Source organism: Abrus precatorius, unplaced genomic scaffold (genome assembly GCF_003935025.1).
Source record: "Abrus precatorius isolate BTA unplaced genomic scaffold, Abrus_2018 Scaffold7, whole genome shotgun sequence".
Classification (NCBI taxonomy): domain Eukaryota; kingdom Viridiplantae; phylum Streptophyta; class Magnoliopsida; order Fabales; family Fabaceae; genus Abrus; species Abrus precatorius.
In genome coordinates, this window is record NW_020874417.1 from 15,113,592 (window position 1) to 15,139,149 (window position 25,558).

General features: G+C 22.6%; 2 protein-coding genes across 3 annotated transcripts in view; one reads left to right on the forward strand and one right to left on the reverse strand.

Moving 5' to 3' along the window:
- LOC113873782 (7-hydroxymethyl chlorophyll a reductase, chloroplastic) overlaps window positions 1-19,930 on the forward strand; it is a 31,793-nt gene extending 11,863 nt beyond the window's left edge. Inside the window, exons 19-20 of one of the 2 annotated variants that reach the window (XR_003505962.1) lie at window positions 237-388; window positions 19,915-19,930. Coding sequence is in view for 1 of the 2 variants with exons in the window: in XM_027512096.1 (XP_027367897.1) it covers window positions 237-327 (91 nt within the window). In the remaining variant the exon portion in view is untranslated. Of the gene's footprint in view, window positions 1-236; window positions 750-19,914 lie in introns of those variants that run through there. The other variant, XM_027512096.1, reaches the window with a different exon arrangement.
- A 2,210-nt stretch (window positions 19,931-22,140) lies between these two features.
- Window positions 22,141-24,630, reverse strand: LOC113873783 (probable indole-3-pyruvate monooxygenase YUCCA3). Its single transcript, XM_027512097.1, has 3 exons — window positions 23,947-24,630; window positions 23,456-23,827; window positions 22,141-22,368 (listed from the first exon to the last, which is right to left on the reverse strand). Exons 1-3 carry the CDS (start codon window positions 24,625-24,627, stop codon window positions 22,141-22,143), a joined length of 1,281 nt encoding a protein of 426 aa, XP_027367898.1. The 5' UTR covers window positions 24,628-24,630.
- Window positions 24,631-25,558: the final 928 nt, after the last annotated feature.

Genomic DNA, 25,558 nt, shown 5'->3' on the forward strand with positions numbered 1-25,558 from the left:
TGATTTATACAGGTTCGAGAAGATTTTATTTCCCTGTATTTCCTTAATTAACTTAGGTTAGGGATAAGCCAATAAAGTGTCTCTCTCTCTCTCCATAGCATAGAATCATCAAATAATATTCATAAATTATTTTTTCCTTCTTTGTTTCTAGTTAGGAGCTGGGATAATTTAGGGCAAACCTTTGCTTTGATATTGAGGATAATTTGTTTATATTGTTGAAACGTAAATGCATGCAGGGCTGATAGGCACATGCCTACATATGCTAAGAAAATTGTGGATCTGTACAACCAAAATGGTCAAATTGAGAAGATGCTTTCTGAGAAGTAATTCTAACAGAAAATAAGCTTTCCAATCAGTAGCACAAGTGACTTGAAACTATGCATTGAGTCATATTGCACTCAAGTCATTACAAATGATCATATGAAGCCATAACTTGGCCTCTATTTGGATGAAGGACAGACATACAAGTCCATTGGATACCATGATTCAAAGAGAAGACTTGATTAGCAGGTTTGACACCTGATTAGTTTAAAAGTATCTTTAAGATACAGTATTCAGTAAATATGAAGATTTAAGTTCGAACTTGTTAAAAGTTATTATCATTTTTAGCCTTGTAAAACTGCTTTGTGAGTTGTAACAGGTAAACTGTATGAACAATTTTTTATATTTTTGTTTCTTTTGTGGCATCATATTAAACCACATATTTGAACATTATTTGCCAGCATATTTGGCTACCAATCATATCAGTTGCAACAATTCTCGATGTTATCCAAAGTACCAAAAACTCCAAATTCAAGAATGTCTTGTATCTAAATGAAAGAATTTCAGAAGAATCTACCTTTGAATACTGTCTTTCGTCCCATTTATAAGAAATAAATACTTAATTTATCAATATTAATGAAAAAGTAGTTATATGTTATAAATTTAAACTTTATTTTAAAAATAATCATGATATTAAATAGTTAAATTGGTATTCCTTTGTCTCTAAAAAATAGTGTCTTCATCTAATTTATTTTGTCTTTTCAAAATAATAGTCATTTTACAATTTTATGGTAGAATTAATTTTGTTCTTTAAATTTTACCCTTAAGATGATTATTATTTTAAATCTTATTTTTTTTATCTTCTCTATTCATTTATTGCATAGACAAATTCTAAAATGAGTAAAACAAAATTTTATAATATTTTTAATAAAAATAAAATAATTAAATGTATTTCTTAGTTCCTTTGTTACAATTTTAAACTAACTATTTTTCAAGAATATATAAAAAAAATTAATACATTAGATAAGGAAATATTGATAGTATTTTTTTTTTAAATAGAGTCGGTAATTCAGTGCTGTCTTGAATGAAAATTCACCTCCCACCACCCCAAGATTAAAAATTCATCATTGTGGGAACTTATGTTGTACTCACGAGTTTATTCTTAGAACTGGAAGTGAAATTGCAATTCATGATTTCTTGTACCCAATCGTTCAGTTGAATTTATTATTTGTTGGAAATAAATTGGAAAAATAATCTTTTATGTTAAATTTGTTTTAAAAATGTATAAATAATCACTTTTTTAAAAATAAATTGAAGATAGATGTTAATTAGTGTCTCAAGAGTACTTGATAAGAAATTAAAAGGCAAAATAAATTTATTGAAAATGTTAGGCAAGTGTTTTAAAGACATTGGTTAAGGAATTACATGAAAAAATTTGTTATAAAATGTTATTGCTTTTCCTTGTGATTTTTAACATAGTTAAATGTGATTTTCAATAAAAAAAATTACAAAAATTTGAAGTAGTGTTTTGAGGACAGAACAATAGTTGGCAAGCCTCAAAATGTTATTAATCTATTTTTATCATAATTTCTAATACATAAATTTATATATGAGTATATAGCATAATTCTTGATAATTTTACTATTTTTTAAATAGTACTTCTTCCAGTCCATTTTATAAGAAATAAAATAGAATTTTTTTTTTATCTTTATTATAAGAAACAAATGATAGATTTAAGATGTATTAATTGTTAAATTTTTTTATACTCTTCTTTTATTAATATTATTAAATATATAAATTACTAACTACATCATTTAATATCATGAGTATTTTTAGAATAAAATTTATATTTATAAAAAATATAACATAATTATTTTTTTTTATTTTGGTGATTTAATTTTTTATTTTTTATAAAAAGGATAGAAGGATTATTTAATAAGATTTATATTATAAACAAAAAATTGAATGTCACGGACAGTTTCCAAAAATTAAATATTAATCTTTTTGAGCCATAAAGAACACTTAAATAAAATTTGTTTCTCACCATATATAAAACTTTTTTATACATATTCTAGCCATTAAATGTGCTTAAATATACCCTTATAAACAAAAGAAGTTGATACCAGCAAACCAAAGGTAGGATTCCATGTTATATGAACATTTTGCTGAATACGTTCTTCAATATTACTTTTATGATTGTGTTGTTTATTCAATCAATCGTTTCTTAGAAAATTCAACACTGCGAATGAATTAAATCTTCCCAACAACGTAAAACTGTTTGGAGTCACAGAACACGATGTCCAATGCATGGACATAGCAGGCATAACATGTGCAAGTGGATAATTCTGCTAACATCATGATACCAAAATGGTAACAATGGACGTGCACTGAACCCTAAATAGAATCATTACTATCGCCATTTTTTTTTATTTATAAACATAATAATTAAAAAAAAAATACAACCAAGTTATTATTTAAATAAAAATATTTTTAATTTCTTAATATTATGTCATTCACTATTGTTGCTCTCTTATTTTTATGTGTGTGAAATATTTTAAGAATCAGATAGAATTAATGACATAATTGAGAAAATTGTCATTTTTCTCATAAGTAATTAAGCTTCATAGAAGATTATCTTATTCTTATGTGAGTGTCTTAAATAGAATCCAATCTGTGATTCACAACTTTGTGAGGGACTAGCCCTACCATTAGACCTAACCATTGTTGGCAGATGATAATAACTACTATTGACTTAAACTAGTAAAAGAAAAAGGTACAAAATGTTTCTTCCAAAAAGCATATTAAAAGTAATAGAAGTAATTATACTTTTGAACTAAATAAGGTGAGTTAGAAGCAATTAGTTACAGCTTTAGTTTGATTTTGACTAGTCAAACTGTGTTGCTATCTTGATCAAAAAGTTTAACTCATTTAATTTTCAATTTTACAATCACATTTTTACCAAAATTAAAATCTAATTTACTTATATAATCTTTCCCAATTTGATTTGGTAGAGTAAACTTTTAGTTTTGTAATATCGAATGTTGATAAAATGTTAATCTTAGAACATAACTAATGGAGTAAATTACACTCTCTTTCCTTAACAGAAACTTAAGCTATATTTTTATTCTTTCTTACAGTAAAATATACACTCTCCTTTCTTGAGAGATGAATTTAAGGTGTATTTGAATTCTTTTTAATATAAAAGGCCTTTTAATAGTGACAAACAATTATGGATGTGTCTCTCAATGATATTTTATCTTTTTATTTTCCAACATTTCTACAATTTTCAATGTTGTTCTGAACATCTTAGTGTAACTGATTATCCGATTGATGGAACTGTATATCTAAACCATATAGTTTATAATTTGACATATATGTAACATGCAGGTTTTTTATTTACAATTTAATCTAAATCAAATCAATACGATCTAGATTTCCATTCATATTTTTAATTTGTTATCATTATTTAAAAATTTGTCTATAAAAAATATATTAATATTTTGTGTTCAAATACAATGAAAAAAAAATAAAAATTCTAGAAATAAATTCATTTAGATTTGTGATAAAAGTAAAAAGAAAAATAACTATATGAAAAGTATAAATATTCTTTTTCCAATTTGATTTTTTTATCATTTAATAAAATGTTGTGTTATAAAATATGACTTAAATATTTTTTTGGTGAACGACTTATATATATTCTTTAATCTCAGAAATATGATATTTCTAGAATTATATAATTTTTCAATTTTCTTCATTTGTAGTAATTTTACTTCCTACAAGCATCTAATTAAAGACAAAATCTGTTTTGCTTTCGTTTTATTTTTAATCAAGCTCAATAAAATATATACAATTATTGTCGGTTGTAGCTTTAAAATATTACACTAGTATTAATTTTTGAATTGTGAATCATACATTTTATCGTATCGTAAAATTTAGAGACGATAAAAATTGCTTTCAAATATATAGTAGTATAAATAGCGTATGATGTTTAGTGTAACCATTTTAAACTAGAAATAGATAAAAACAACTTAATCATAAGTGTATGAAAGTTCTATTTTAAAAGAAAGGAACAACTAAACAGATTGCTTGCATTGAAGGATTGAGTGCAAATAAAGTAACGAAATAATCAAATAAAAAAAGTTTAGTAGTGCACATTCAATTCCTTTTCAATTGACAATTTAAGCTTACGTGAAGTGGAATGATGTAATTTATATCAGTGATACAAAATTAAGGTAATTTATCAGTAATGTAACATAAGAATCAAAGTTATATAATATATTTTATCAAACGATACAAATCACCGACTAATTGAATTGCATGGAATTGGCAATCATAAATAAGATGCTAATTACAACATATGTTATACAGTGCTGAAACAGTATTTTCATTGGTAAAATAAATTGAAGACACAACATGGAGGAATGGGCTTAAAGGGGTATGGGTGGTGCCACCCATGTGCATTCCTCCATTGATGACTGTCATGTTTAGGTGAACGGCTGCATAGCTTTTATGATAACCTTGGAAGTTCTAGCTTGAGTCAGACAAAAAGTACAGTAGTGCAGTGCATATTGTATGCTGTAATTAATGTATATGGATGCAAATTCTAATAGTAAATCTTTGTTCTGTGACATGCAACATTGAAAAAATGATGATAAGTGTATAAGGGTGTTTTATGCTCCCACAGATTCGGATTTCCCACTTGCAATTCTCTGTGAGTAGCCTCCAGATGGGGCCATGTAGTTAATGGAATTTTCCAAATTTGAATGGATGCATAGGAACTATATATCATGGGTTGTCTTCCCTTCTCAATATCTTTTCAACTTCTTTTTTACTTTATTTCAAATATTCATCCTTTAGTGCATCATTTATATAAAATAAAATCTTTTAAGGTGATTTGATAAAAAAAAATTTATGGATGTAAAGATTTTGTCATCTTTGACATTTCAGATAATTAAAGATTTTGTCACCAGAGCCAAAGTCACCTCCTTAAGCAACTTCCTCATATCCTTGTGGCCCAAATTGTGGAGTCTTCTCTATGATTTGGGTGCCCCAGCCACTTACTATTCACAGCCATAGGAGATCTTCAAGATCTCATTCCAAAAGGGTACTCCTTTTATTTTAGTTAATGATAAAAAGAGTTACCAAGTGTTGCCACTTTTAAATAATATTTGCATGGTTTGGTTCATTAGAGTATGTTTCGGAACCCTATACCACTGTGCATGCTCGTATGTGAAAAAAACTAACTGAAACTCCAAAAGATACTTTACTAAATTCTATGATTATTCATTTATATGATCAGTAAAAGCTTAAATGTCTATTCACTTCTCTAAAATTTGAGTTTTTATTTATCTATTCACTTTTTAAAATTAAGATACAAAATTTTAAATTTCAGAGACTCAAATTAAAAGTTGATATATTTATGAAAATTCAGAATATATGCAAAAGTTTAAAAGATATAAAGTTAGGTATCTTTATCATATGATTATTTTACACAATAATATTAATTAAAAATTATTTACTAAAATAGTTTTTTTTTTAAATTACGCTTTGTCTTTAACTCTCATATTAAGTTTAACACGTGAAAGTAAAATTTATCGCATCTCATTACAGTAAAGATTTAAAATCGCTACACTTTTAAAAATTTTATAACTAATTTTACTCTAAAATTATAGCAGACAAGTTTAAATAAAATCGTACAATTGAAAATGATAAGTATTATTTTATGGCTTAAAAATATTTATAAAATTGTAATAAATCTATTCCATATACACCACGGCCTATCTATTCACAAATACAAGCAAACGAAATATTACATAAATAATATGTGATTTATTATAAATAATATATATATATATATATAACTATGGTAAAATTGTATAAATTAAATAATTTAACGGTTAACAAATTACTTGAAAAATATATATATATATAAAAAAAAATAACCGTTATATATAAATTTTTATTTTATTTTTCTATTATATCATGTATTTTATTTTTATTTTTTTTATAAACATTTAACACTAAAATTAGTTTTACGTTAAAAAATATATGAAATTTAAAATGTCATTTTGAATAAATATAAAATTACATAGTATATTTTTAGACTTATTTTATATTTGTTTTTAATTTTTATATCTTTTTCTCTTTATCAATATCTTTCTTTTTAATTCCATCTATTTTACACTTTAGATAATTTTTAGTAGGAAAAAGAATGGAATATTAAAAGGGTAAATAAATGAAGAAAAGAGTACATTTTTATTTCTAAAAATGATCTTTTAAATACAATATATTTTTTAATCTTTTTCTCGTATCTATTAAAGTTATTGAGAAAATAATTAGTTGGGACTTAATTTTTTATATTAAATGAATGAAAAGAGAGAAAAATGAAATAAAAAAAATATATGACTGAATATTCAAGACAACAATGTATAATGAGACTTGAATTCAAGATGTAGTTTAAAAAAATATAATTAAGAGAAATATATGATATTTATAAGTTAGATTAAAAATAAAAGATAAATATAGAATTAAAATATAAGAGTGGAAGGTTAGGAATAATGAAAATTGATAGGACAGAGAGATGAATTGCAATGAAAGTACGGTAGTTGTTGCTGACATGATTATTCAGTACGGAGCATATGACAAAGCTGCCACACACTCTAAACCCAAATTATGCACTCAGATCTTATGTCTCCAACATAGTTTAAGCTTTAAAGGCCTAATTTTTTTATCAATATTTTTATTCTCTCATATAACTTTTATATTATTATTGTGAATTTTTAAAAGCAAATAAAATGTAAAATGAGGGGTGAAAAAATATATTATAAAAAATATTTATTTAGATATTAAAATTTGAAATTTAAGTGAATTGTGACATTTATTTTGAGACAAGTAGCCATTGAAAGCTATAAAGAATTGCCTTTCAGTACGCAGTAGTTGACAAAGCTGATGGGACAATCAAAACTTACCAAATTTTGGACTCAGATTTTTTGTCTCGAACACTTTAAGGGGCGATTTTTTTATGACTTGTTTTTTTATTTATTTAAATTACAAAAATATTATATATTATCAGTAATTTTTTATGTAGTATACAGGATTGTGAAATTTAATTAATTTTTTTAGCAAAGTAATTAAATACATCTTAAACGACTACTTTTAAATTTCACAATTTTGAAAAGGTATATAGTTATTTTGTTATGTTAGTTAAAATTAAAATAAATTATGAAAAACTCATTCAAAATTTAAATTGATATTTAAAATAAAAATAAATATATAATTTTTAAAAAATCATCAATATGATAAATCAATAATTAATCTATAAAATCACTTTTATTTAATACTCACAAATCATACATATAATTTAATTATAGTTTATTTAAATTTATATGGAAATAATTTAGAAAAAATACTTGATATAATAAAAAAAATTAATCTATAAAAATGCTCTCATTTTATAATATTCTTGAAAATACTATTATTTAAAAATATTCCTCAAAATATTTTCATTTAAAAAGTGGTATTCAAATTATATAAAAAAAATCTTAAAAATATATTCTAACACGCTCATAATTATTAATTAAAATTTATTAAAAACTATTAAAATTATGTAGGTTTTACTTTTTTTATTTTTAATTTTTCTCTTATATTTTCATAATTTTTAATAAATTTTAATTAATAAATGAAAGTGTATTAAAAATATGTATTATTAGTATTTCTTAATCATACGGAAGTTTAATATGTTTGATTTATATATATATATATATATATATATATATATATATATAATTAAAAAAAATTAAACATATTTTATTTTAATGGTATAAATAGCATGTTTCATTTTGAAAAATTTTAAGTGAAGACTTGTGCATCTTTTTTACAATTTTGTTTAATTATAGGTTTTTTTTAATTTTTCAGTTTTTATTATGTGTAATTTTGATTTTAAAATTAATTAGTGTTTTGTTTATTAGGTTATGCAAAATTTGTATTATTATAATACTAATATTTCATAATTTTTATATCTTTCAATATTTTATGAAACGGTATTAAATAATTTTTTTTATTAAGTTATGAATAAAAAAATATTTTCATATCTTTTAATATTTTTAAAAAATAATATCATAAATATTTAGAAGACTGAATTAACTTTAAATATAATTTTTTTAAAGAACTAAAAAAATTAAATTATTTATATATAGTATATTATTTTATATTCCAATAATAATATATAAAAATTGATTGTTAAAATAAATTATACTTCCTAATTTTCACATAAGAATTGATTTTTAATATTTTTTAATTTTAAACTATAGTAATATTTTACAGCAGATAATTTTATTTAAGCTGATGATACAATATTTTTTTGAGTTAATATAGTTACATTATTTGCATGAGTCATTGTTGAGTATGAATGAAATTCTACATGAAAAGAAAAAAATAAAAGAAAATTATAATTGTGAAGTTTGCAATCATATGGATAATTTGACTTTAGTTAAATAATATTATTTTAATAGTAGTGTGCTAAATATTAGTAAAATATTTAATTTTATTAAATATCATTTTTGAAAGTGGTTTGTCACAAAACTTTAAAAAATTTAATTATATATGTGAATTAGATTAATGATCTCTTGACATATATTGTTAATTCTTTCTAGAAGTAGTGTAATGCAGTAGAGTATTTTTTATACTTAGATTTTATCTTAATAAAATATTGATGCTTAAAAAAAAACATAGTTATATTATTTAAAATTTTATTTTATTTAAGCTGATGATACAACATTTTTTTTTATTAGTTAACATAGTTACATTATTTAAAATTTGATTTGAGACCACAAATTAAACTATAATAACTCATTAACATGTGTTTTAAGTTGATATAATTTTTCAGTAAATCATATCAAATTTAATAATTATTTTATAATTTTCATATCACAAAAGGTTAAAAGATTTTAAAAGTAAATATTTTTATTTTATACTCATCCATTCATAAAATTTAAATAAATAAAATATTATTTAAATAAATAACTTATGGTATTGCAAATGAATGTATAGTCTTATTTCATTATTTAATATATATAATAAAAATTATATGTTTTATTAAAATTATTATATTTTTTAAAGCCTACTTTTCTTAAAAACATTAAAAAAAATTAAGTTGAAAATTCTTATTTTTTTTTTAATATTATTTGATGATTTGAATTTTAAGTTTTAATCTCTTCACCTTATCTTTTTTTTAAATTTTTTTATATAAACTACAATAACTTTTAATAAAGTATAAAATTCTTATATATATATATATATATATATATAATTTTAATATATTAATTATTTTAAAAATTAACAATTATTGTCGATATGATAATTCATAATTATATAACAATTTAAAAAATTTACATTGTCATTACATTTAAATAAATTTATATATTAAATTGAAAAAAAGAAACAACGCAAATATGAGTTTGATTTTAGTATACTTCTAATACAAAGATCTTTACACTATTGATTAATTAAAATATATTATAAGTATACATTTTTATATTAGTCATAATATTACAAGTATTAATAAATTTTGTTGATATAACAATTTATGATAGGAGATAATATTTAAACAGTTTTAAATTATTAGTGTATTAAAATTAAATTCATATGAACAAAGCTCACAAATTAGAAGATAACAAATACCGTATAATGCAAAAACGTTAGCACCAATTATAGATTGTTCACTCGTCTTTTTAACTTCTAAGTCGTTATTGGAACACGATTAGGTTTTCGCATTTTCAACGTTAATACATCAGGTCATTGTTGAAAAAAGAATTAATTTATATATAAATTATTAAGATTAAAAAATTAATTTTACTTTGTTATTTTTTGCTCTAAGGCAAAAATTGATCAATTCTTATATTATAAATTTAATTTTTTATTTTTAAACATATATAGTGTTTTTAAGAGTTATTACTAGCCTATGAATTACCTGTGTTACACCGCACGATAAAATTAAATGAAAAATATAAAGTATGTTAAATAGTATATTTTAAATTTAATAATTAATATATTATTATAAAAAAGCTAGTGAAAAAGATAAAACATACATGTAATAAGAAAATAATTTATCTATAAGTAAATATAAAATTATTAAAGTACAATTTAAGAGTTTTATTATTACAACACTATTAACAAAAGAAATATACAGTTATTAATGAACTTATATTAAATATTTTTAACCAATATTTAACATAAAAATTTAAAAAATAATCTTTTAAATCTTGTTATGAATAAATTTTAAGTAATTTTTATTTTCATTAGAAATGGAGAATGTACTTTATGAAAGATTTATTTTATATGAGAGTAATAAATGAATTGTATAATTAAGTATAGATAGTTAAAATTATTTTTTCAGTTGTATAATTATTTAAAACTATCTTAATTTGTAGTATTAAGTTCAAATTTCAAAATTTTATCGTTGGTAATAGTTTTATTCAAAACATCAACGGAAGATATGCTTACAATGGTTTAACGATTAAAATATATTTGCACATTCTCACGTTAAACAAGAAAAATAATTCTTATTTAATGTGTTTCTATGTTATTAACAATTTAATTTTCATACTTACTTTAAGAAAACAATATATTTTCTTATTAATTTTTTTTTGTTATATTTAAAAAGAAAATATTTAATTTTATTTTTCATCAATTAAAAGTGTAAAAAAATATGTATGTATTGTCTTTAATTCATGCATTAAGTGCACATGATAGAAAAAGTGTGACCAAACTAGATTGATTAGATATCCAAATATCAAGTTGCTAATTTTTATTTTAAAAATATAATTATTTCTGTTATAAATCTCTCTCTCAAAATTATTTTTTTCATATGATCTAATTAACTTTTTTATTATAAGACATTCATACTTTTTAATTTAAATAGTATAAATTAGATTTTATTTTGCATTCTATTTAACTTGTTTATTTTGAGGAATAAGTTAAGGATGATTATTTTAAAAACTGATAGTTAAGTAAATTTAAAAATTTATAAACAAGCAGTTCAAATAAATTTTAATTTTTTTAAATTTCAATGAAATAATTTAACGTCAACCAAATAACTTAAAATGATTAAAAATAAGATTTAAACTAATAAAAATATATAAAATACGTATTATAATAAACGGTTATATCAATTAGTAAAAATGTATTATGATATATATTTTTGTAACAGTTTTGAAAGATTCATGTAATTTTATTATATAATTTAAGAACATTTTAAAAGCAATGCTAAAAAATTATAAAAAAATGTGATATATCGAATTTACGTATTAATAAAAATGATCATAAAGGAATATATTAATACATTTTTTACATGATTAATATTAATTTTAATTTAACATAATTATATTACTATTTGTTTAAATTGTTTAGATATAAACTTGTTATTATCAATTATGGATTTTTAAGAAAAATATAATTCTAAATGTTGATAGTATAGTAATATATATATATATATATATATATATATATATATATAGCTAATGTCATGTGACATGATAATATAATCAATAGTCACATGATAAAAATTAAAAAGAAATTATGAAAAAATTGTTTTGACAACTCTTTCATATATAATATAGATTTTTATCATATTAAGTTGTATTGAACATTTTATTTTATTTTTTTAATTTTTTTCTTTCAAATGTTATTACTTAATTTTATTTTTTTGTATATTATATAAAATTTTAAAAAAATAGATATATTAGCTTAGAATATTCTTGTAAAATTAATCAAGGTGAATTGAAATTTAGTTTTAAAATTTGTAATCTGTAACATCGTGTGGAAGCTAACTCAATATTTTGCTTGACCTTGAAAATGAGGTCCAAACCTACGGCAACTGCGAACTATGCAGAATCTCGTTTTTATTTTCGCAGGTTGTTTGGCGGAGAAAATTTGGATGGGCATCAATTTTCGCTGCATATCACTTTCGTGTGCTTCTTCAAGATACTGGAATTATATCTTTTTTTTATTATTATTAAAATTAAAATTTTATACAAGTAATATGTAATGATTTTTATTACGTGAATTATCAATATAAAACTGTAATTTTAATTTAAATAATATTAAAAATATTTTTAATACTGCAATTTTTTCTCTCTCTAAATAATGTACATACATATTGAAATATATTAAGGGCATGTTGAACGATATATGAAATTAAAAAATTAAAATTAAAATTAAAATAGTGATTGTTGGGATGAATTAGTAAAAAAATAGATTGTTTAAAATGATTTTTATAATAAAATATAAAATTAAATCTAATAAAATAATAAAAACTTTGCATATAATAATTTTTCTGTTGTTTTGTTTTTAAAATAATTTATTTTATATATTTCTAACATATTTAAAATCATTTAACACTAAAAAAGGAAGTTCAGTCCTCCATTTACTATTCAAATTAAAGTGTGAGGAAAATTAAAGAGAGGATCCTTTTTCTACTATTCAAAATTTCCCCACACTTTTTAAACTCATCCAGAGATGTCTAAAGGAATCTTTTTTATGAATTCTAAGTTGCTACCCCCTGTTAGAGAATTTTCAGGTTGTCGGTCCAGATTGATATTGCTTTAATTGCATAAATTTATATAACCAATCATTACGATCACATTGAGATAATTGTTATTTCTAGAATCTGAATATCACATTAGACAAAATTCTCCGTGAGTTTTTAACAAGATTTGATATCTATATAAAAATTAATATGCATAAGTTTAAAAGATATGAAGTTATATGTCCTTGAATGTGTCAGAGAAGACTATTAAATTCGAAGTCCCACGTTAAAAGGAATAGGAAAAAGAATAAACATTTTAAAAACATAAGGTTAATTTTTGGATGAAGTTATCAACCTAAATAATAAGACATTGTTTGGAAGGAGAGAAAAAGGAAAGATTTGAAGGGAGAAGAAGAGAAAGGTAAAGGAAGGGGAAAGAGGTTAAACTCCTCTTTTATTTATATGTTTAATATTGAGAATGAAGGGCGATAGATAGTTTAATTATATAAATAATTTTAAAATTAATATTTTTATTTTTTAAAATATTTTAAAAAAAATTATTACTTAAAAAACTAATATTTTTTTTTTAAAAAGTTAAAAAAATCCTATTTGTGAAGTAGTATAAAAGAGTGAGAGAGAAAAAAACTTCCAAAATAGAGGAATTTAAAAATCAAGCTTTTAGAAGATTTTGGAGGGTTTAAAAAAACTCCCAACATTTTTTCTTTTTAATTAAGCAACTCCCAAATAAGATTAAATCTCTTCTAATCCCTTCCCTCTCCTCTCTTCTCCTCTTAAACCTAACTCTTAAACAAAGCCTAAAATGCCAAAGTTTAAAATTCATGTATAAGTTATAAGCAGACAGAAGTAATTCAACAAAAGTATGGTAGTAAATTGAGAGAAGTATTATTAGATGTAAATTAAATGAAAAGTTTAAATCGAGAGTATAAATATTTTTAGGCTTATACTAATATAAAAATATTTTTTCTTTTAAAAATAAAATAATAATACAGATAAATTTAATTAGTTGTATTTTTAAAATTTTAAAAGCGAATAACTAATTTAATTTTAACATAAAAAGTCAAAAATATTTAAAGATTATATGAAGTAACTCTTTTAAATTTAATTTTTAAGGTTAGTGCATATTTTATTTTTTATATTGGGTTAATTCTCAACTCATAGTTAAGAAAGTATTTATATTTTTATTTATAATATTTTATACATGTCTCTCATACAAGATTATAGTCATTAACCATACATAACTTATTATTTAAAGCATAATATAATTTGATTTATTTAAATAATAGACTTAATTTAAAATTCATAAAATTTATGATAATATATTAAATAATTTTATATAAAAATTATAATATAATATTATATTAAATAAATAAATTTTTAAAATAAATAAAATTTTAAATTAAAAATTTTAATACTTTTTGTTAGAATTAGAGAGTGTATTTACTACATATCCTTTAAGAGAGAGGAAGCGTCGTTTGCTTAAATCTTTCGCCTATTGCTTGATCTATTTTGTACACAACATTGATTTGAATGTGTTTGTTGTGTGTTTATTGACTTACTTATTTAAATCAAATATGTTGTTTGGAAGTAATAAATAAAATATATAATTTTGTTACAAATATTTAAGGTGTTGAACCAAATTTTCTTATAACATATTTATAAAGAAATTTACTAGCCTATTAAAATTTCAATACAAAGTAGGTAATTAAAAAATTTAATAGGTCAAATCAAACTTTTTAAAATGTCATACTACACTTAATAAAAAGTTTATGAGATCTAGACTAAGGCTTCAAAACTATTAAACAAGACAGACCTACTTATGAAAAGTTTAGCTTAACCTAACTTATTTTCATCTTTATTAGCACACTATGCAAGCTTATCATTGTATTATAACTATGCATCAATAACAGCCAGATATTGTATAACAAATAACATATTTTACCATGAGATATGTGATTTGTTTTTTATTATTATTTTATTAGTACAAACACAAATTTAAGTGTAGGAATGTCTTTTGCAAGTAAACTTATTGTTCTATGACCAACCTTGTGTGCAACTTTATAGATATATTTTTTGGACTGTTTAGATAGCTAATTGTTATTGAGTTAATGTGATATATACCAAATTATAAAGAAACAAGTATAGTCTTGATGGATACATATGAGCAAATTTTTTGTTGAGAACGCTGTCAATTTCTTACTACAAATTCATGATTAAACAATTAACATGTGGATGTCATTAGATAACTAAAAATCAACATAAAACTCCTTGAAACCTTATATAACTAAAAAGTGGGAGAGAGAGAAAGGAAAAAAAAAAGATAAGAGAGGAAAGGAAAAGACAAGAGAAAGAAAGTTGGAATAGAAATTTATACTAATAACTCATTCAAGATTTGAAGAGTATTAAGTTTACAAAATAACCTTTTTAAATTCTTTTTTCCCCTTCATCCAAGTGTGTTTTATCCGTGGGCCCATTAAAACTAAACATTTTGATTCTATTATGTGTTTAATCTATCCAATTTCAGATGTATTTTATAATCAAGGTTATGGTAAGGTGTAATACCCTATATTTCTTTATCTCAATTATATCTAGTTTAAGAAGAATTATAAGAAATGACTAAACTTTCATCATACAAAAATCAAAATTTACTAAAATGAAAATTGTACATTAATAAAGCCATGGATGGAATCATAAAAAAATTTGAAATAATTGCATAAAATATGCTATAAATTTATATTTACATACCAAAAGTTTCGATTACATTATAAAGTTCTCAGCAGTTAATTCATCATTCTCTCTAAGATAGGCGTCACTAGAGTTTGCTACCATTTCTATACTAGAGAATCTCTTAAATGTATATCTGTTATATCTTCTTAATAAATCATTATCATGATAAATAAATACATTATTCATGATCTGAGAATGCCTTTCTATTCCCTGGCATAGGTAAAAATTAAGAGACTGATGAATTTAACTACTAGTAAAAAAATCAAAAGGAATTGTATAATTATAGACTACTTCTAATATGTACTCTTAATCATCATCAAAATACACTCTAAAGTTCAAATGTATTATACGTTTATATTCTCTAAATAATTTAAAGAAGAGAGATAGATGATGATGCCATAATTACAAGATTGATAAGTTAAAGAAATAATTAGCACAAAGTCTTGGTCTTTTAATAAGATCAAGAAAAATTGACTCACTCAAGAACCTAGAATCATATGTTCTCATAAGAGTGCTCAATCTCAAATTGCATAAAAACTAATTAAAAGTATGTTTACAAGCTTATATACGTCTAGTACTTATAAACCAATTCTAACACAAATCCTATTGAGCTTCTTGTGCTAACAAATTCAAGTTTAAATAAAAACAACAAGTTTGTATGCTAAATAAAAATCTAAAGTAAGTCATGACTAAAATTAAAATACCTAAACTAAACATAGTAATTAAATCCGTATGGAACCCATTAGAGTCTAAATTAGGCATACTTTCAGATAGGACAATAATCATCTTCTCTAAGTTTTCCTTTATCTTATTTGCCTTTACCCTTGTCATTGATCTATAAAGTTCTTTCAATACCTTCAAGTCTTTATCTTTAATAGACATTTTATGATTCTTATAAACATATCCCAACAAAAAAAGTATATATACGTGTGCATGTTGTGTTATTCTAATGTCTAAATTAGTAAGAAGTCAATTAAAATGTTATGATCTACTTTAATCTTATTTCTGAACCTTCAATATTGTTTGATCCAGACTAACTACCTAGTAATTATTCACATATATCCTGTAGTGTCAAAGTATTTAGATTTATGTAACATGATCAAGTCTAACATGTCGTAAAATATCATTTATTTCTGGCATATTTAATATAATTAATAAGTGATAAGATCGTAGTACTCTCGTTACTTGAAATAAAAATATTAATTAATCACTAAATTATGAAATAAATATATATCATAATAAAATTATTTTAAAAATTCAAAAAAATAAAGTGCTCTACTTATTTATAATAACTTAATTTAATAAATAATTTATTCATTCTATTTCATTAATCACAATTAGTAGTAAAATATTTAATGTCAATTATTTTCATTAAATAATACAATTCATTATACAAGTTTTCAAGAGTCCTAAATTCCTTTTTCCTAGTAAAATTCACTAGTGGTAATTTTTTAGGTCATTAGTTGATGAGACAACACTAGTGACAATTTTTTAGCTACATGTGACAACACATTAAGTGCATAGAAATTCAATTATAGACTAAAAATTGCTAATGGTAAGTTTCTTTAACCCTACATGACACTAATCATCTTCTTTAAACATTAATCATGACAACTTTCAAATTTGACCAAGTAAAAATTGTTACTGACAATTTTTCAAAAGTTATATTTACATAAAATCTTTATTATTGTAATTATATAACTTAAACTCCATATTTAAATTAATAATCTATACAAACACACTGTAACTATTCTAATATGCCCTTCCATCTGATCTTATATAAAAAAACAAACCTTTTTTAAGTTATGCCAATTCAATTAGGTCCATTCAACTATATATATATATATATATATATATATATATATATATATATATATATATACACATGCTTTTTATGTTTAGTTTTTGAAATTATCTTCTACACATAAATATAGACAACACACACATGATACAAATGCATGCACATGTACACACTTTAACCCTCAATTATTTAGTTTTTTACCAATTATTTAGTTTCAACTTAGTCTTATTTATCAACTGTGGCTATAAAAAGTTATCCCCACTTAACAAAAAAAAAGTCACAATTTAGTCCTTATAAGTTATAAAAAAAATGAATTCCCCCTTTCACGCTCATGTCACGGTGAGGTACTGCAGAAGAAAAAATCGCAAAATCTGATCCAATTTATTGTAATCAATTAGTTAACATGTTGGTTAACCGTGTTCTGAAACACAGAAAAAAATTATTGACTTATCAAATTATCTATCGAGTTATGAAAAAGATTCAACAAAAGACAGAAATAAATCCACTATCTGTTTTACGTCAAGCAATACATGGAGTAACTTTCGATATAGCAGTAAAAGCAAGACGCGTAGGCGGATCGACTCATCAAGTTCCCATTGAAATAAGATTCACACAAGGAAAAGCACTTGCCATTCGTTGGTTATTAGGAGCATCTCGAAAACGTCCGGGGTTGAAATATGACTTTCCAATTAAGTTCCGCCTGTATAAATATATATTATATTATATATATATATATATATACATATATATATATATATATATATATTATATAATTTAAAAATAGAGCTGTCATATATATATATATATTTAAATAATAAATTTATTTAATAATATATTTTTTATATTCTTAATTCTGTTATTATTAAATTAATATATTATGTTATAATTTTATTTATTTATAATTATAATAAACAAAAATTATATTCTATTAAAAATTAAAAATATTTATACATGATTACACTTTTTGAATAATAAATTTATTTAGTAATAAATTATTATATTTAAATAATTTAAAAAATAGTTAAGTCTTTGAACAGAAATAAGATGTAATCAAAACTAAACGAAATAAAATTTAAAAATACAATAATAAAATTATATTAACATTTTTTATACTCTTAATTTTATTATTATTAATTTAATTATTTAATTATTATATTAATATATTATGTTATAATTATTTTTATTTATAATAAGTAGAAATTACTTAAATATGAATTATATTTTATTTGAAAGTAAAAATTTATAAAAAAATATGATAACAAAATAAAATAAAAAACTTATTATAATATATATATATATATATATATATATATATATAATCAGACCATGTAACAAATAATATAAATAATATAATTACAAATAAATTATATAATAACATGTATTTTTGTAACTTGCACTTATTTTAATTAAATTATTATTTAATTTATCAATTCATATGTAATATATAAGTATGTGTTTTAATTTATTGTATCAGTAATATTTTCTATATTACATTAATGTTATAGTATAGTTAATTTTACATTTATTTGTTAATTTAAAATAGCAAATTAATGAAACAAATAAAATTAAATAATTTATAATTATTTTTTTAATTTAATAGTTATTATTGTTGTCAATATATATATATATATATATATATATATAATACATTAAGTTTAAATTTTTATATTAAGTTTTATCACATATTTTTAATTAAGATAAAAATTTAGAAATATAAGTTATTTTAATTTAAATATAAATTTTAATAACTCTTCTTATACTCATATGTTCTTTTTTTGCATCTATGAATTTTATAATATAAATATTTTTTTATCTATAATTTTTATAATGACGATATTTATTTACTTTTTAAAAATATAATAATTTTTTTAGCTGATTTAATAAATTTTATAAGTGTTATTTTTTGTTATCAATTTTATGTATTTACTGTGATTTTATTTATTAAATATAAGATGTCTCTATACAAACAAAATATAATTATCATAAAAAATAATTAAAATATTTAATAATTTAATAATTTTATAAAATTAAATTGTGAAAAATAAAAATATAAAAATTTTATAATATAAAAATATTTATTATTAATGCTCAAATAATATTTTAAAAATTATTTATAAAATTGTATAAAAATTATTACAATTATTTAAAAATTATCAATAACACAAATAAAAATTTGAATATATGTAAACTAATTTGATAATAAAATAATTATATTTTGTTAATATTATTCAATAACAACAATCATTATAAATTTTTAATATTATACAAATTTTATTTTATTTTTTTATCTTTTCTTAAGCAATTTTATTGGTATAAAATTTATAATAAAATTTTTGTTGATTGTATTCATTACATCACAACAAATTACAAACCTAGCACAACCACGTACTTTTGAGTCAGAGCTGCTATCACACTTATTTTTTATTCTTATTTTATTATTATCTATAGTTACTTTGAATATAAATATAAGATAAATTATTATATTTATTTGAACATGAAGAGCAACAAAGTCTTTGAATAAGATTAGAACGCAATCAAAATTAACGAAACTAATATTTAAAAATAAAATAATAATATTATATTAATTTATTTTTTATATTTTTAATTTTGTTATTAATATTTAATTATTATATTAATATATTATGTTACACTTTTTTATTTATAATAAATAAAAATTATATTATATTCGAAACTAAAAATATTTATATACGATTACACATGTTTCAAAAATAAATTTATTTAATCATAAATTATTATATTTGTTATATTTAAAGAAGTTGAAGAAGAATAAGATACGATCAAAACTAAACGAATCAAAATTTAAAAATAAAATATTAATATTTTTTAATAAATTTTTCATATTTTTAATTTTATTATTATTAATATTCAATTATTATATTAATATATTATGTTATAATTTTTTATATTTATAATAAATAGAAATTGCTTAAATATAAATTATATTTTATTCGAAAAGAAAAATTTATAAAAAAGATAAGAAAATAAAATAAAAAATTTATTATAATATATATATATATATATATATATATATAATTAGACCATGTAGCAAATAATATAAATAATATAATTATAAATAAATTATAAAATAGTATATATATTTTTGTAATTTACACGTGTTTTAATTAAATTATTAGTTAATTTATCAATTTATATATAAGATATAAGTATATATTTTAATTTATTGTATCACTAATATTTTTTATATTATATTAATGTTATAATGTAGTTAATTTTATCTTTGTTTGTTAATTTAAAATAACAAATTAATAAAACAAATAAAATTAAATAGTTTGTAATTTTTTTTTAATTTAATAGTTATGATTATTGTCATTATATATATATATATATATATATTGAATTAAGTTTAAATTTATTTATTTTTTAAAATATAATATATTTTTTCAATTGATTCAACAAATTGTATGAATGTTATTTTTTTTTTTATCAATTTTATGTGTTTACTGTAACTTTATTTGTTGAATATAAGATGTCTTTAAACAAACAAAATATGTTTCTAAAATAAAACTAAAATATTTATTATTTATATAATTTTTAAAAATAAATCAAGAGAAATATAAATATAAATTTTATTAATACAAAATATTTATAATTAATACTTAAATAATATTTTAAAAATTATATAAATATTATTATAATTATTTAATAATTATTAATAACATAGATAGAAATTAAAAAAAAATATAAATTAATTTGATAATAAAATATTTATATTTTTATTAATATTTTTTTTTGTGACAGACTTTGTTAACAGGTTTCAGGCTAGGTCAAGTCACTTAAACAGGTTAGGCCAGACCTAAAATAAAGTCTTTAACAGGTAACAGGTCAGACTCAGGCCTAATAATTATTTTACAGGCCAAGCCTATTTAGAGTAAAGCCTGGCCTAACTTGACCTGTTTCTATCCCTAATTAAAATACTAAATTACTAGTTTGATCGATAATATAAATTTAAGTCCTTATTTTTAAAATTGAGGATTATCTTTATACTTCTTATATAATTTGTTTTTCTAGTTTGTGATATTTTACAAGTCTATTTTGTTTAAACTTTTATTCCTATCTCAAAGCATCTGAATTACTTTTTTTTCCTCTTTTTTTTTTCCAACAAATTAATTTTCTTTCGATATTAGAATCTGTCCATGTGCTGTGCAACATGGAAACGTACATGAGGGTCTCAAATATGTTTTCTTTTTTATGTCAACATTTATTGGGCCTTTGTTGGAAGACAAAAGCCCATGAAATCGCTGTGTGAATGCATTTGACCAAAAAAGGAAATCAGATCACAGGAGAGAGAGCTTTGACTTCATTATTAAAACACAAATTTTGCAATACAATATTCATTGGAGTGTGAAGCAATATTCCTCACAACTAAAAAAAATATGCAAATCATATATAAAAATAGAAGAAAATAAGCCTCATCTTCCTTTGTACAAAATTAATAGCTAAATATTTTCAAACAGTGGGTCTTCTCAAGGAGAGGGCTATTTTTTTTGTGTGTGTGTGGAGACTTATACTAGGCTTTGTGAGAGTAAAAAAAGAAAGAAAATAAGGAAATGAGAAAGGGGTAAGAGAGTCTAACTCACACACTCACGATTCATGTCCCACAACTTAACAAATTGAACTGACTCAAGAAGACTATGTTATATTTTCTATAAGGGAACTTTACATTATTATGTAATTGATCATCATGTCTATTGTTTTGGATTGACGAGAAGGCAAGCAAAAGAAAACAAACAAACCCAAAATATTTGTGATCAAAGTGAGTGTCTTAGAGTTAGAAGTGTGATATGCATCTCCTATGGCGTGCAGCCACTGTTTTCTTCTTCTGTCTTGTTTCTTCTTTCCAGCTCTTGGCAATGTCATGAGACACATTAATTGCATCCAAAGAGGCACCAGACAGGCCTCTCCTTGTGAATCCCACAGCATAAAGACCAACTTTGCCTTTCCACCCAATTGGAAATAGGTTTCTTGGAATCCCATCATTGGAAAAGAACTCATTCTCCTGTTGCACCACATAACACATTTTGCATACTAATTTAGTCCAATAATTGTATCAAATTATTAGCTTAAACAAAGTTAATAACTCATTCCACTAATTGCATAATTATTTACCTTAAATTATTTCTTCTAAAAGAAATACATGCTAATATATTACTAATATCTAAAACCGTACTAATCAACAGGGTAGCTATTGATGGCAACAAAGTTGTGAATATTTTCAAAATACATTGATGTTTTTTGTTTTTTTGTTCTTTCAAGACACAGACACACACCTTCCCTGGTCATTAAACATGGCCAGAAGACTTTGTTGTGGGGTCTCAGTAAGGGAACAAAACAACTGGGAGGAAAAACAAAGGACAAGTGGATAGCAGAAGAAATACCTTTTATATGTTAACTCTATTCCTATATATTTCGTCCATAAAGTCAAGAAAAATTTGTTTTTGTTTATTTATTTGCGTAAGATTTGTTTTTGTTCATATAATATATTGATTTTCTTAACTTTAGTTATTAGGAGAGTTTAAATATTCAAGAAGTAATAATTTTTTATTAAAATATTGCTACACTTTTATATTTTTAATGTAATAAATACTATTTTTTAATAAAATCTTTTACTTTTGATTGCTTAAAATCCTAAGAGTTAGAGTTAATCAAATTAATAAAATATTTATATTATTTGAATAATTTAAGAGTTAAAATAAATTTTATAATAGAAATTAATATGCTTAACAATTAATTCTTAAAATAATTAAATTTTTTAATGTGTATAATTTATTCTGTATTTAAACAGACAAATAGAAATAAAAGTAAACCTTCTTCAGAATATTAATAAAAAAAACACTGGCAAAAAAATGTGACATGGTTTTAATGATAGAGAACACCTCGGGGTTAAATTCATAATATTTTTAAAAAATAAATGATTTTTATTTAGTATTTACTTTTGAAAATAATTAGAAATTAATTAAAAACTATGCAAGAGAATAAAGAAAACTTCTTAAACCGAATTTACTTCCAAAACTGTGAGCAAGAATCCAATGCAAAAGAAAACAAGAAAAATAAATGAAGACAAATATATTATAAACAAGACTAACCTTCAACCATGATGGCACATTGCTACGATACCCAGTAGCAAGAACCACAGAATCAATCTGAAGAACCTTGCCATCAACAAGTTCCACTTTCCCTGGCATGAACCTTTTGATTCCAGGAACCACTCTGATTTGGCCAGATCTAATTTTCTTGAGTGCCCCAATGTCTAACACAGGAGTCTTCCCTGCAGTGTGTTTGAGCTCTAAAGGACCCACTGAGGGCCTTTTAAGACCATACTTTTCAACATTCCCCAGAATCAAACGTGCCAAAATCAGCAATATCTTATCAACCATCCAAAGAGGTAGCCTTTTCATCAACATAACTGCAAGCTCAAAAGTAGATCTTCCAAAAACTTCTCTGGGCAACACGTGAACCTGATCATCAAAAAACACATCAAAAAGAGAGTTAAAATTCACACCTAAAAATGCCAACTTTGGATGATGAATGATATATTAACAAAATCTAAAGAGATTTGTTTCTTTTTAGCACTCACTGAGCTTCTAACAACCATTGATGGGCTTGCATTGTGGTTACACAGATCAAGTGACACTTCCATGCCTGAATTTCCGCACCCAACAACAAGCACTCTCTTTCCAGTATAACCCACCCCTGATTTATAATCACAAGCATGCACAACATGGCCACCAAACTCTTGCAACCCTTCAAACTCAGGCACCACTTTCTCAGAATTCTCACCGGTGGCAACCACAAGCCACCTGCAAATGTACTCAACCTCACTATTCTCACCTAAACAAGGCCCTTTCTTCCTAATGGTCTTAACCCTCCACAACCCAAAGGTTTCATCATACTTAGCAGATTGCACTGTTTCATTGAAGTGTGGGGTTATGTTGAAGTGCTTGGCATAGGACTCAAGGTAGTTTATGAACTGAAACTTTGTTGGGTATTCAGGGAAATCCTCAGGGAAAGGGAAATTGGGTAGTTGACAGAACTGTTTTGGGAGGTGAAGCTTTAAGCGATCATAGGTGCGGTTTTGCCAAAGAGAGGCTATGCAGTTTTCTCTCTCAAGGATGATGAAAGGAACACCTTGGTCTTTGAGACCTGCAGCCACTGCAAGACCTGAGGGACCAGCACCTACTATCACAGGTCCATTCACCCAAACACATCGACGTGTGAAGAGGTCCTCAGGGTCAATGCTTTGAACCATTGGTGCCATGTTAAGACAAATGTCATGCATTCTTTATTTGGTAAAAAGTTTTTTGTGTATTGTCTTAGAGGGGTTTGTGGCTAGCTAATATATATATCTAGGCAACAAAGTATCTAAATTCACTGGTTCAACTTTGAAGGTGAAAAAGAGGAGGAGGAATGATATAGAAGGAATTGACTTTTGTTTAGAGAGAGAGAGAGAGAGAGAGATTTGTTTGAATTGTGGTGTGGAGAGGGAAGGAGGAACTATGATGGGTATAAATAGTGAAGGAGGTCTTGGACTTCAGAGAGAGGAGCATGTGATATCATTTGAAAATAACACTTGTGCATAGGTATATCTAATGATTGAGGCAAAGAGATTACTAGATTGGACTGAATATGGGATAAAGTTATTGTATACTTATGATGGAAGTTTTTGTTTTATTATTTGAAATGCTACAGAAATTTGTAGATTATAACTTGGTTTCAATTATCTCATATTATTAAGAATAAAAAAGATTAGATAAAGGAAAAGATTTGAATATAGGTTTTTTTAGTGTAATATATAGTAATTTATTAATAAAAGTAACATGTGTAATAATTATAACACACGTCACATTTTTATCCAAAATATAGAACAGTGTTTCAGTTTTTTCTTCTAAGAAAATTAGTAAAATAAGTTATATTAGATTTCATCAGATTTTACCGTATTTTAAATAATTTTAAACAATAATAATCAATGTTACTTTATGTCATTTCATTGTATCTATTATGATGAATCTATACGTACTCTGAGATGGGGGCATTCTCAAATGATATGCTTGTGGGCCGTATTTTGTGTATTACAACCAATATTTTATTTTTTAAAAAGTTAATATGATTCAAAAATATCCGTAATCATACTAATTATTTTTTATTGATTATTAAAAGAGAAAAACTCATATCTCAACCCACAGGAAAGA